This window comes from Chelmon rostratus, chromosome 23 (genome assembly GCF_017976325.1).
Source record: "Chelmon rostratus isolate fCheRos1 chromosome 23, fCheRos1.pri, whole genome shotgun sequence".
Lineage (NCBI taxonomy): Eukaryota > Metazoa > Chordata > Actinopteri > Chaetodontiformes > Chaetodontidae > Chelmon > Chelmon rostratus.
In genome coordinates this window covers 7054400-7069122 of record NC_055680.1, presented here as the reverse complement: position 1 = coordinate 7069122, position 14723 = coordinate 7054400, and the positions used below count along the sequence as shown (strand labels likewise).

At 43.4% G+C, this 14723-nt stretch overlaps 1 protein-coding gene across 1 annotated transcript in view; it reads right to left on the bottom strand.

Annotated features, from left to right (window-relative positions):
* The window catches only part of LOC121626233 (serine/threonine-protein phosphatase 2B catalytic subunit alpha isoform), a 62661-nt gene that overhangs the window by 16002 nt on the left and 31936 nt on the right, over positions 1-14723 (bottom strand). Inside the window, exons 3-8 of the mRNA XM_041964594.1 lie at positions 10160-10284; positions 9481-9592; positions 8905-9050; positions 7922-8061; positions 4181-4258; positions 3066-3160 (exon numbers count right to left, since the gene is read on the bottom strand). Coding sequence (XP_041820528.1) covers positions 3066-3160; positions 4181-4258; positions 7922-8061; positions 8905-9050; positions 9481-9592; positions 10160-10284 — 696 coding nt within the window. The remainder of the gene's footprint in view (positions 1-3065; positions 3161-4180; positions 4259-7921; positions 8062-8904; positions 9051-9480; positions 9593-10159; positions 10285-14723) is intronic.

Genomic DNA, 14723 nt, shown 5'->3' with positions numbered 1-14723 from the left:
TCTGCACACTCTCACCAATGATTCATACTGTGATAAGTTTATATCCAAGTTGGTAAGGAACTAGAAGAGTCTGTGCTGCAAAACATGTTGTTCTTCATTTCTCTTTTTTGATGCAGCGTGAAAAGTTTTGTAGCTGAACCATGTTTGCAGAAAACTGAAGGGAAGCCCAGTAATGGCTGCCGCGATAACAGATGGGTGGGCATCTGCAGGCGGGGATACTCTTCTCTCTGGCACTCGCGACGAGGGGGGAAAAATGAATTCCCTGCTGTGCTGGCGTCATCACTGCCCTAGCTTCCATCCGACTATTCATTCCAGTGGCGGGGCCGGGAGCCAATCACGCCACCCCACTTCCTTTCTCTTCAAAATCACCCATCTCGGCTACCTACCAATCAGCACATAACTGCAGGCAGGAAACGGCGTAAAAAGCGCCCGTTTGATCTGTGATTGAACCAGAGTGATGTCCCGACCCTCTCTCTTGGCAACAGCATATTCCTTCTATTTTTTAAAATTAATTCAAGTTTCCACTCCATCAGTCCACTCCTGTTTCCACCCCATCATCAAACAGTGACACAAGAGAGGAGCGCGACAGTGATTTGGTTTTAACAGGTGTGAGATGGATCTGACCCAACCAATCCTTCACTGTCTCAGCGGTGAAATAAAAGATTAGCGTCAACAGCGCTGGCAACAACACTGTCACTTTGCTTTTATTCCATCCAAGCACCATAACCATTAGCATTCAGTTGTTGGCTTTAGGGACCAGTCAATAATGATGCAGCAGAAAACATTCCATTAATACAAAACCGCAAGCAATCTGCAAAGTGTGTAACTGCCAACGACACCCCCTCCTCTCCAGCTCCCTCTCTCCACTGAAGTCGCTTCAGGACTCAAACAGTGAAAACTGCCAAATCACTTCTGCTGTGTTTTCATTTAACACGGCTCCCCTGCCAGCTCAGGGGTGCAGGGGGTCAAGGGTCAGAGCTGCGATGGACAGCTGGTCAGCGCCTGACACTTACTGTGAAGCCTACAGTTTGACTTGAAAGAAAAAGGAGCGATGGGTGGCATCTTGAAGCGGGAATTTTATCTATATAGAATCACATCATGAGCATCGTGTGTGTGCTGATTATCCTGACTCAGCTGCAATTTCAATTTATGTCGGGTGGAGGAGTTTCTCCTTGCCTGTTTGTGGGGCCACAAAGACAGCCGCACCTCTTCCCTCTGACAGGAGGTGCAATTCTTGCTACTACATCCCAACGTGGAGAGGTCTCATTGGTTAATCTGGCCGACTCCCAGCACAATATTGATGGGACCTGCTGATGGCTCCTCCCTCCCCTGGAAGATTTATGTACCCACTCATTGGCCATCAATCACGGGACATGCTCAGTGGGCTCCGAGCTCCGGCAAGAAGCTAAGAGCAGACCAATTCATTACAGAGGCTTTGGTTCTACCAGCGAACCCCACCCACATGACTGATTAGAAGAGCATCAACAGGACTGATAGGGCTGTATTGGTTAGCTCTGCCTGCTCCATAGAATTGTGTAACTGTGGGGGGAAAAATACATCAAGCTGAGTCAAGTAAAAGATTGATGAAGTGAATTGGGAACCCAGTAATTACATAACCACAACTTGTGAAGTTTTAAGAGCTTTAACATAAAATCTCTGGCAAGAGCTTCAGCTGGAGGGATGTTTATTTGCTTGGGAATTGCTCTCTTTCTCTGCTATTATATTTGTATTTTAAGCCAAAGATCTATCTTGCGATGGATTTAGCCAAAGAGAAAAGTGCGTCTCATTTTCGAGCAGACAGTGAATGATGGGAGAAATAAAGAACATGCAGTCTTGAGAGGTAAGATGTATCTGTGTGCCTAAATGGAGCCGGTTCTAAAAACAAACATGGAGCGATCCTTCTCTTTCTGATGACTGCTCTTGCTCTGGGAGGCATTTTATCAGCTGAAGGTCAGCCAGTTGCAGACCAAATCATTTTAGATCTTTCGACGGTTCCATATTGAGCTCAAGAGGCACAAATGATTTGCCAGGGAATCGGTCGCCAAAACTAAAAACAACAAGCGGCTGACATCACTTTGTTTGTTTGTTTGCATTGTGTTGTGTTGACTGTGAGCCCTAGGAAGATTAGTTGGCATGGAACAAATGGGGTCCTAATAATAAACAACGAACCAGGCAGGCAAACTGCCACGCTGTTTCTTCACCATGCTCACTGTGAAGGGAAGGAGGGATGAAGGCAGCTCGTGGGGGAAGAGAGTAAACAAACGCAACCTAATCTCAGATCAAAGAGTCCAGAAGAGAACAGGGCAGGACAGCCCTCGCCGCCGACTGTAGTACACTCACACCAGCAGCGCTGCAGCATAAGATCCCGTTATGGCATTTCATCACGAGAGAAATTGCAAAACAGTGTCCTCCAGCACCATCACTCCTTCCTTCCCATTTCCATTTCCTGTGGTTTGCCCACCGCCGCCCCCATCCAAACATGCCCCCACAGCCAAGGCAGATACTGTCTGTTCTCCGGGGAAAAGTGCTGACTCACAGCACAAAAGCAAGCCTATCTTGCTGCGTGGGCACCGTAGCATCGCACAGGGCGCCACCCGGTGCCAAGTCAACCGGCGCCAGGCCATTTCATTTCACAACAGTTTCGTCCCTGAGTTGACCTGACCAAAAACACAGATTTTTGCACTGGAAAAGCACAACAGAAAATTCATTTTAAGGACTCTGGATATGGTGAGATGGTTCTCCAACAGCTGCAGACACTGTGTAAGACGACACTCCTGAAGACCTTTTCATTACCACATCAGATTAAATATAAGATGTAACTTATTTGATCCCACACCGGGGAAATTAAGGTGTTACAGACGTCAATAATAAAAAGGAAATGCAGAAAAAGAACAAAATGGCAATAAAAAGGGATGCAAAATAAGACAGAACTACTAAGCGTCTGTGGCGTCTGCAGCTGTCTGTGCACACAAATCTGAGACAGCACTTTTATTTATGAATACGGCATTGTGATACTCGTGTTATAAGCCACTGAAGATTGTCAACGATAAATTCCTTCTCATTACCTTTGTTGTTGTAGACATCTAGGTAGTTGGGTGCTGAGAAGATGGTGATAAGGGACGGGAAGCCGGTGGTCTGACTCTTTCTGTACATGCGGTATCTGTGAAAACGCCCAGGGAGAGGTAAGCATGAGTAACCGTTACAGCATTTTATTCATGGATTAATCAGTGCTGTTCAACCCTTGGGATATGATTAGCAGGGACAGTGTTTAATGGCCTCTTGTTTTTAATACGGCTGTGTGTTTGTCTTGTAAGCTGATTCATCAGCAAGGGGGGCAACGTGGCGTAGCCTCAGGAGAGTAAATCCCCGTGTTACAGGTGAAGAATGCCCCAGAGTTGTCATCACATTGAACAAAGTCAGCATTCAAACTAAACTAATCTGAAGTGTATGTGCTGTGTTTGGTGGTTTGGATACTTGGATTACAGCTTTAGGTACACAAAGTACTAGCACAGATGATCTATTTGCTGAACCACACCTTGCAGCAAGCATTTACAGAGATTTTTTAAAAAAAAAGCACCATTTGCAAAGAAAACATGACATTATTACATGTGTGGTCTAAGGCGGCTTTGGGGCAGCAACCTCATCCGAGACGTGGCGAGGTGTCCCATGTGACCGGGCTGTGGGAGCGCAACGGTAAACAACTGTGTGCCGTGCATCCCACCGCCTTCACCTCGCTAGAGGGAGATCAGCTCGACACATCCACCCACCTGCTCGTTTTAAAAAACAAACTTTTCAAAGAGGCTTTCAAGCGCCTTTGTTAGGAATCCAGGGCGCTGCGTTAGCTCCCGATGAATAATGGGCAGTCATAAAGCAAGTGTCTGGATGTGAAGTAAACAACATACAGCGACTGAAAATTTATGAACCCCAGTTCTTGACAGGATCTGGTAGAATCATACTTGTCACATCACATCTGGCCGAATAACTCCTCACACCGGATTCATTTTCATTTCTTGGATTAGCACGACTTCTCTCAAAGTTCAGACTGCGCCGAACCTGCTCTCCAGACAGGCTGGAGCGAAGCCCCAGAGCACCGGGGGAAGCTTTTCATCTAATACCCGGCTCTGAATCACTCCGCCGTGTGACAGTGTGATGGGAGAAGACGAAATGCCACGACACTCACCCAGCATCCTGTGCTTCATGGGCCCGGATAATAGATAATAAGTTATTGTGTTGTAGAAAGTCACAGACTGCAGGGTAGCTGTTGAATAAAGAGACAAACATTTGGTTTACTCATACATCAAGAAAAACTCCAGTAAGATCAAGAAGAACGATCAATAGAAATAACTAAATAAGTCATGGGTCTTATTGATTGTGCTCAGAGAAACAGTGGATATACAACACTGAGTTCAGGCTAAATTTGTTCTAAAACCAACTGCGGCTCATGGGGAGGTACATTTCTTTGAAAGGTTGGCTGTAAACGAAGGCTTTCATAACAATTTTAACTCTGCCTGAAATTTAAAACAGGTTTTTTAATGGCTAACAAACCTTTTTTTTTGTGAGAGCAAAGGTATGATGACTCACTATCCAAATGATAACCTCTAATATTGCTTAACTTTCACACAAGCTTTCATACTCTAAGAGGAGTAGGTGTGATTCCTCTCAAACGGAGATCTCAAACTGGAATTTATTTTAGAATGAAACTCAAAAAATGTCAAGTATGACCCATGATTCACGGCAGACTGTTTCTTCAAGGAAAGAAAGCAAACACTGGGGAGTGTTAAAGCGTGTTTTATGCTCATGCTGATCTATTCAGTGTGTGAGCAGAGGGACCAAAAACCTTCCTGCCAACTATGAAACTACAGTAAAGCTTCAGAGATCGCCACGCTACGGTTTCATCCCTCAGCACCAGCTTCTACTGGAAAGTTCCTTTTTTCACAATGAGATGATTAACTGGCAAACAGCGCTTTTTAAGGAAAAAGTCTTCATCTCAAAACAAGCCCCTATCATACCACCGTAATACTTCTGAGCACTGCTTCTTAGAAACATGATCGAACCCCCGTGGACGGCAGGATTTGTGAATCGTAGGATGCTGTGTAATGAACAAAATGAGTGACGGCTCACAATAAATGAGTGACGCTTTTGCATTACATTTGAAACACTTGGTGAATGTGGGAGGATTCAATAAAAGAGGCTAAATTCAAGCTTTTTTTTGCAGTTTCACGTTTAGAACGTTTGCCTTAAAAGTCACTTGGCAGCTTTTCCAGCGATGGGGGGTGAATTTTCAGGGCATCTCCCAAACTTGAGCGAGGGAGACGGAGAATAGATCAAATGAGGACGTCTCCTAACAAAACACCACAACCTCTGCGGTTCAATCATGGAGGGATATTGTGCTTGTTCAAAATACAGGTTATCATTTTGTATTAAGTTCTGCAATCCGAGCTCAACGCCCCTGCAAAATCTGAGCGCGGCAATCAACAACGCCCACATGCACAGGCAATCAAAACCAAACTATACATTTTGGATTCCGACCTTTTAGAAAAAATACCACAAGCTCTGTTTTTGTTTTTGTTTTCCCCTGCCAGCACAAAGAAACCAGCTGGTTTTTTAAAATGACTTTTCAGACATGATTGCGTCGCTGTAATCAACACAGAACACTGTAGAGGTTTCATGACTGTGCTCAGCTGTTGTGGCGTTTTGGTCAGGTTTGTACACAACTGTGGCAGCTTTATTGCGCTTAATGTAAAGCCCTTCGGGACGGGCTCGTAATAAAAGTGTTCTTTAGAAAAATTAACTTTAATTTGACTGGCTTGGTTTTGGATGCATGCTCATCAAATACCGTGCTTGGTTTTTAAATTTAAATTGTGTGAAAACCCATCGTGGGAGACTGAAATTGAAGAAGCTTAGAAAGGCTCATTAGCAACCCCGCTTCGTGCAGGCGCGTGAACACATGCATTCCTGACAATCACAACAAACATCTGCTGGGAGGGATGCAAGGAGGAGGGGAGCAGTTGCCGGGAGGGAATTAAAAATGCAACGAGTTTCCTTTATTTCAGAGGGTGGAAGAAATTAGGAATAGATGTTTTATTTCTCACTTGATTTCCTGCAGCAGATGCAGATACATGCCATATGGAGCCGTTTGGTAGACAAGATACATTTTGGCCTAATTTGTCTTTTGGCAGTTTGCATTTTGAGTTTAGAGCATCGCCCATCTGTCCAACAACAGGGCACAGATGTTAATGAACTGCTTGGACAACATGAAGAGTTGTGCAAGAGATGACTTCACTGTGTGCAACCTAAGTGGCACTTTGCATGTTCACCATTAAACTTCAAGCTTTCAGAGTCGGCTTAATATCAACAGCGTGTATGAGCACAAAAGGTGTAAAGAAAATCACTTTGGGCTGATTCATCTGCGCTGCAGAGTGGGAGCTAAAATGAAAGCGACTATATTCAAAACATGTGCAATTTCATGCCTGAATTGTGTTCGTAAAAAGTGTTACGAGCGTGCCCACGGCACTGGGGGAAATTACTGGTTGCTGCAAGACAGAAGCAACAAAGAAGCTGATGGTTTTCGGGGAGGGGTGTTGAGGAATGGCTCGCTCTCAGTCTGGCTTAAACTGTCTCATAAATCCTGAATGCCAGTGTGGTGCCAATTAGCGACCATCCCCTGGGCAGATGAAGTGGAGGACACTGATGAAAACAAGACTCCAGAGGAATTTTGACCAAACGGCACCAGGTTAACCAGGATGCTGGCACAACACGGACGTGTGAAATCAGCCGTTTGGGGTAAAAAGGCCACATACCAAACATCTCTGATTGGTCTCTCTTCAGTAAAGCAACAACAGTAGTGGCCAAACATTCTCTGCAGTGTAATGGCTCAGGTGCACTAACGACTGAGGCAAAGACATCAGGCAAAATATGCCCTTTCAAACTCACAGCAACAGCAGTGCTGGGACTTCACTTCTAACCACGACCATTAAAACACTATTAAGTCTGTAGTTACAAAACACCTGTTATGAGGAAGACAAAATGCACATCAGGAGCCTCAGGACATTTCTGACTACTTCTGCTGGCTCGCCCCAGGCTCGCCGGGGCCAAGTAAGCTTCGCTTAGGCTGTAATGAGCGGAGGGAGCGCACTTAGAGGCAGGACTATGCCTTGTGGTAATGTGCCAGTTGATTACATTTTGTGACAGTGCGAGCTGCCCGCTCCGAGCATTTCCTCTGTTTGTTCAGTCACTCAGCTCAATTGAAGGTAATGTGGGTTACATAAATACTGGCGACGGTCTACGGAGGAGACTTTGGGACTACTCTAACGCAGGCCATGTTCTTATAACTGTTGGTCTCCTCCTCACAGTTGAGGAACTGCAGGGATGAGAAACGGAAATTTGGCAGCAGGGTTTCTTGATTTATTAACTCTTTGACTAGATGATGGTTATTTCTTTTCCATTTTTGTTTTAAAACATTTGTTTATGATCACTGAAGTACTTCAGTGCTTCTTCCATACCTGTCTTTATGTTCAAATAGTCCGTCTGGGAAATGTTCATTGCACTGAGAAACCACTTCAGCATTAAGGTTTCCACAGATTGTGGAGCCAAACTAATCAGTACATGGTTTATTTTTCCTAAAACTAGTCAAAACACCATATTAGAAGTTTTTGGAAACACAGCTACCAAGATTATGTTTTTAATTCGCTGGTCCAATATAAAACACACGGCTGGCTTAATATGAAACTGCCATATATACATACAGACTGAGCACTGCAGACGCTATTTAATGCCACAAGTGAATAAAAGCTGTTTTCTATCCTGTTTTGACCTGGAATTCTTTATGCAATTCTTCAAAGTAGAAACAACTAACTATTACAGAAATAAAAAATGTGTTAAAACATCACATTAATCTAGCTGTAAGAGGCAAAATACTCACCTGTAGAAGTAGGAACAGCCTCGCACTGTGTTGTGTGTGAAATGCTCTTGGCTCTTCTCGTTCCCAAAGTCCTCCAGGGGGTCGGACCACAGCAGGTCGCACATTGGTCCATATGCTGGAGGCTCTTTGAATCTGTCTAGCTGTGGAAGAAAGAGCAGGACTCTTGTCAGCCTGTTGGACTGGAAACGTTGCACGTGGAGTGCGCATACGTCCTGAAGAAAAAAACATTTTTGCTCCCTCTGCGGGAGCCTCGTTGGTGGCTCCTGCTGCCATGATCTTAATTAAATCGCGACTCCAACTAACATGTTCACTGACGTGATCTGTGATTCTATTCAAGGCAGAAAGGATACGCGGTAAGGATGATGTGTCAAAGACGGCGCTCATCTTTCAGTACCTAGAAAGCCTGTTTTGATTTTTTTTTGGGGGGAAAAAACTCCGGCAGCCATTTTTTTGGCGCAATGAACATAAATGACTTTGCTTTCAGCCAAGGATGGCCTTTTCTCGAACAAAAGCTTGTGGATTACTGGATGGGTAGCATGATGGACACTTCAATAGAGCAAATTCTATTATGCATGCCCTCTGATTGCAGCCACAAAATCCATTTGGAATTATTGAATTAGTTTGAAAGCAGGATCTGGCTCTTCAACATTTTTTTAATCAGAGTGAGGACCAGAGCCGGTGCTTACAATCCCCCGTGTCCAAGTCCTGAGCAGCATTCAAGACAGATCTGGGAGAATCACTTCATGCATTGCAACTAAGGTTGTTATTTTCACAGCAGCCGCGCGCTAAAACGAATACAGTTCTTCCTTCATTAACTTTGAATGAAAGCAGGAAATACACGAGGCGCACAGGAAGCTCCAATTTTCAACAAATGATATTTTTAAAGCCCTCAATGGAACACCTGCTGTTAAACACACACACACACACACACACACACACACAAACAAAATTATAGAGAAAATGGTCTCGAATCAGACACATACTTTCCTGATGTCGTCAAGATTTGTGATTTCTGGAGACAGTCCTCCGTGTACACACAGGAACTGCTGGTTCATAAGTGCAGCCAGGGGAAGGCAGTCGAAGGCGTCCATACATGCGTCATACACCCTCTCTGAATACTTAATTCTACCTGTCATGGGGGGAAAGAGGGCAGGGAAAGGAGAGCATGCCAAGTCAAACAACACAGCTCTCATACATTGGGGCAGTGTGCTAGACTGGGATGGAAAGGCTCTACGAAGTGCCAAAAAACTTCCCAAACACATTTTAAAAACAGCATAATTTCACAGTGCTTTTTTCCCCTACTGTGTCCGAGTCCAACAGAAATAGTTCTGACATGTGTAAACACCACGAAGGGCAGAAATCGCACTGAATCCCGCACCAGGCCAGAGGGCGCTTTTAAGTGAGCCTTTGAGGTCGACGGCTGAACTGGACGCATAATAAACAGCTTTTAGAAAGAATAACTCAATTCTCCTTCCACAGAGATTCACAGACCAGGCTGCTTCAACTCAATTTAGATCAAAGGTAAATAAAAAAAAATGAAGTGCCAAAGCATTACTTACATTCCTGCTTAAATGTGAAATACTCTGTTAAATGTCTACATTCATGATTCCCACGCAGCAAAAACAGTGTTTTGGGGTAAAGGATCTTTAAGGCCCACAAGTACAGCACACACTGAAACAAAGAAGAACAAAAAGGATTGGGGAACAGTTAGCTTGTCATCTCAAAATAACACTGGAAACATAAACCATCAAGTCAGACTTTGTCAATTTCACAGAGTGGAATAATACCAGCTATATCTGCTCATAATGAAACATTCATGCAGGACATTTTGTGGCACATTTCAGGCTTGCTGGAAGAGATGACAAACGTTCGGAGAGCGCGCCCCATTAAAATATGTTTTATTAATAAAAGTCTAATGTTTCAGGCGATGAGATGACAGGAAATACATATCGGAGTAAATTCCAGCCAGCTTAAATGCATGTATTTTGCTTCATATTAAAAAAATCTTTCTGTACATAACCCTGAGCTACACCGTGACATTTTCTACCCAGGCTACATGTGAAGTTATTACAAAAGCCTATTACCACGCCAATATCTGCAGCCTGATTTGATCTACGCTCAAACAAAGCTATTAATAAGCGCAGCGTCAGTTGGGCACATGGTGCGTGTCACACTTGATTAGGCCCTCGTGAGGACGGAAAAGGAGAAAGAAGAGAGAAAATATATACACATACTCACTTCAATACTGAAATACCCTCTGTCAACATAGTCCCCCAGGAAAAGGTAGCGTGTGGATGCAGGTGATCCTCCTACTTCAAACAGCTTCATCAGGTCAAAGAACTGCCCATGGATGTCTCCACACACTGGAATAAGAGGAACAAAAACACATCAGGAAAACAGCTATTTTAGACACATCAAATGAAAGCCTCTATAAGAAAGGCGATTTGCTAATTTCCATATTTTCCCGTCAGGTGTGAGGAGCTCTGGCGATGTACGATATCCCAGTAAACCTGGAGCATCGGATCACAGAGGGTGTCACGCGTGTGCAGCATCCTGGACTCTGGAAAGACCTTCGTCAGGGGGTATTTATTACTCTAGAGGCAACATTTTATCTGCTAGTTGACTACATAATCTGTTTCATTAATGTGAAACTTTTTAGACAAACTGCTCATCTGCTACTGAAAAATGCATCATTATACAGTAGACAGAGCGCTGATCAGTGGCAGCTCTACAGCCCACGCTTACTTCAACAAATTATGCACACAGCAGAACAGAAAGGAACAGGAAAACAAAGCTGGTTTGTGAAGTTTCAAAGTTTTCCCCAACCCAGAGATGTTTACCAAAACGGGCGGTTTCATCTCAATCCCTTCCATTCAGAGAAAATGGGAGAATAATGGCAGGAGATACATGTTAGAATTAAATTCGCTGTGGTTAGATGTCACGGATCTGTCAAACTTGCTGTTAGAGCGTTACTGCCATCTTCCCACAAGCACAACTAGCGCAAACTGCTCACACTTCAGTGCACATTATTTTCTTTGTAAAGTAGTTGTCCAATATGGAAAGGAATCACAAGAACTGGCTTCAGTGTGCAGCTTCATGCCTCGCCTTCCCACCACATCCTCTTTCAGCCTCTTTATAACCTTGAGGTGTTTCAGCTGGCTAGTAAGACTTCATCTGAACACACCTGTCCTTGCCAAATGCACTAAAAGTTCATTGGCTGAAACCGCTGGAAAGCTTTCAGTTGCATTCGTTTCTAAACGTGTCCTGTTAACTGTACTTACAAATCTGGCTCGTCAGAGCAATTACAAACAATTAATTGTGAAGAACATGCTCGCTTTGTCCTAATAGCACTGACAGTCTGTTACTCCACTTGAATTCCCAGCAATCCCGGTACATTCAGCACAGTTCAATCCGCTGCACCGCTTGACTCACTTCAATCTCGTGTCATATCAATTCTATAGCGCTACTAACAGCGGGCAGCTATTAAATGGCGTCGGGGGAGCGTTCTGGGACGAAACCATCTGCATCAGAAATCGGGAAGTGCAAATCACTCAACCTGGATTGGTTTCCCCATCACCTTATGTGACCCTATGCTCCATTACTCTCTGGGGACACGAGAAGAGCAGAGGCCACAGGAAATTTGCTGCTTAGCAGCCATTGAATGACGGGGTGCATGCGAGGTCGTCGGCTGTGAGAGCCTTTGCTCAGTTTTGTAGATACTCTAAAGGTTGGTTCAAAGGGTCAGTGTTGATCAGTGATAAATCTCCACACCGCTGGTTCCTCATTGGTGGATCCACCTTTAGACTATTTGTTTGGGTCCACTGTGGGATAAATTAAATATTTTAACCTCAGAATAATCAAAAACTTGTTACCATACTGATTTTTATTAATCTTTTCTTCTGTTTTGTTTCTCATGTTAGTTGGAGTTGGTGTAGCAGTAGAACAGCAGCTTATTTAAAAAGAAGACTACCTTTGAGGTACAATTTAGGCTTTTGCACACTTTTGTCTTGTTTGGGATGAGCTTTGTTTGGGGAAGTGTGAGAGTTTTCCTGATTCTGAGCAACATTTAACCCACAGCTGGTCTATTAGCTGTCAGCTTTTATATCACCAGAAGTTATCTTTCTCTACTACAGGTGAACACAAGCTTCTTATGCACTGAAGTTGTAGCCTGGGTTGAAACCTGGCTTGACAACAGCTTTTACTCCAGTTTTCAGCACTGCAGCTGTTTCATTATTGCCAGTTTTATTATTGGCTGTAGCTGCTATTGCAATGCTCCTATTGTTATGTTAAATGATGGTTTTATGCCCCAACTGCATGTTATTGATTCAGTGCTCATTATTTCATTTAAGCCCCAGTAGAACATGAGTTATTGTAGCTTCATTTTGTGAATTACAGAGAAGAATAGCACACTGGGTAGCACAGCTTGAAAGTCCTGAGTTTAAATCCACTGAGGTGCAGAATGGGTGGATGGAAATAAACTGAATGGAACCACTGATTTTAATAATCGAGAAAACTCTAATGTCACAGAGTTAAACCTGTGCAGCCAGTGTGATCTGAACAGCAAGTAATACGACCAGACTTAACTGGCTTAAAGCCTTTCTGCTTCAGTAAATAAGTCAGAAACTTCTTCACCTGAGAGCTGCAATAAACAACACAATGATAAGCACGGCGTCCATCTCTGATGTCAAAGTGCCGCAGTTCATCCATTCTTCAAGCAATCGGCTAATTAAGTAATTAACAACAGGGTGAATAGATTGAAATCTAATTTGAAAAGGACACGGGCTTTCTTGTCGTAAGCTGTTTGTCGCTTTATGAACTGTATCTAGCAGCAAGAATTACAACAAGAGCCTGTGAAAAAGTCTTTCAAAGAGATACCCAATTAGTGGGAGCTGGAGGACAGTGTTGGAGAGCAATTATCTCAAGATACGAGCCTCGTGAGACAGCTCTGAGAATCCGCTCTCTTTGACTGCGTCGTAAACCTCCGCTTTACCATTTGTCTTTTATTAAACCCACACTGTGTAAACGTTTAAATCCACAGAGGAGACCGACATCAAAAGAGGAGCCTTGTTATTTGCGTCCGATTTCTAAAGATGTCCTTACTCTGTATTGCATTCAAGCCAACACTACTACAAATTAATTATTTCAGATTGGAAACAAAAATGGCTCAAACATCGCTTAAATAAAGAGAACTTAAACTGGAGTTAGTGCTTTATTAATGTTTTTACCTACATGCCATGGCATTAACTGGCTGCATTAGAAAAATACTGCATACGCTGGTGTACCAGAGGTTTGGATACCTGCTTTACATTGCATCACAAGCCAGTTTTTCTGCTTGTTAGAGATATTTCTATTTTTTAGTGACACAAGAGAGAGTTCTGCTTTGTTTTAGGTGCCCAGATTGTTTATTTTTACTTTTATATGAATTCATTTTATTTAATTTACAATTTAAATTATTCATGTGCCTTTATTTAATTTATGATTCAATTACTTGGTTTACTTGGGCGGAGAAGTGAGAAAGCCCATGTTTACTGTTCAAATTGAGTGTTAATTGGGATAAACCATGTGTTTGTCTGACACTTGATGAAGGAAATTAAAAACCTGCATCAGCCCTTAAAGCCTTTTAAACTGTATGATTGCAAAAACAAAGCAAAGCAAAGCGAGACAGCTATTTTATTTACTCTTAAAAACAACGAAATAAAAAGGCCATTCTCTGCAGACGTGTTTGTAATATCCTTTGTTTTGCACCCTGGCCAACATCAAAGCTTCACATTAAGAGTTAATGTACTTCTTAATGTCAAGATGCAATAAAATGTGACCTTTTTTTTTAAACAACACAACTAGGTAATCCAAGTGATTCATCTTGCTTTATCCAGAAGGGTGCGTGACGCTAAGGCTGGTTATTGCTATGGAAACATGCTGATGGCATAGAATCCTTTCAACAATGGCAGCTTATATCCCTGTGGAAAAAAACAAAACAAATCTAAGCTGCTGCTGTCCTGATAAAGAACCTCTAGGAGTATCACCAAGGGCAACAATGCAATGCATCCATTGTGTATAAACAAAGAGATGGATGTAATAAGTAATCATGTCTTCTGTAAAGCAACTGTTGTAGAAACATTCTCAGAGCAATTCAATCAAAAGAAAATATAGTGTTTAGAGTTCCCACTTAAACGTAGGGACTACTTTCAAAACTGTGTTCACATGTAAAGGAATTATTTTCTCTTATATTTTCATGTTTTAGAAGTTAGCAGTGCAGGAGGGAGTCTGGTGAGGGAGTACAGATCTGCAATTTCACCTGAAGCACACGTCAAAGCCACAGTGCGTGGGAGGACTGCACCTCCAGCTGACCTTTTGGAAAGCTGTCACTTGCTGGCAAAGAAAAACAGCGGGGTGACGCTGTGACAGTGAGAGTTTAATCACTGGCCAAAGAGACCCGATACGACGGTCACCGCGAATCGCAGCCACCCCTCCTGCACGAGCGTGGACGAGGCCGGTCGGTGCAAATCGAACAGAAATGCTACAACGGCTCACTCCTCCAGCTCAGGGCTCTGGCTTCATCACAGCAAACGCACAATCCACCCATCGCTCTGCTACAGTACACCTACAGACATGCTTTTCCTCCCTCCCTCTTGTCACAGAACACACAAAAACGAGGTGAGAACCAGAGCCCACATAAGAAGAGCAGGTGGGAGTACATTATCTGGAGTGAGAAACAATTCGTTCTGGCCATCTCCTGCTTGTGCGCTAAAGTGATCTCCCTGAGTAGCAGCATATCAGCGGGCAGCAGCTATTGAGTGGGTGG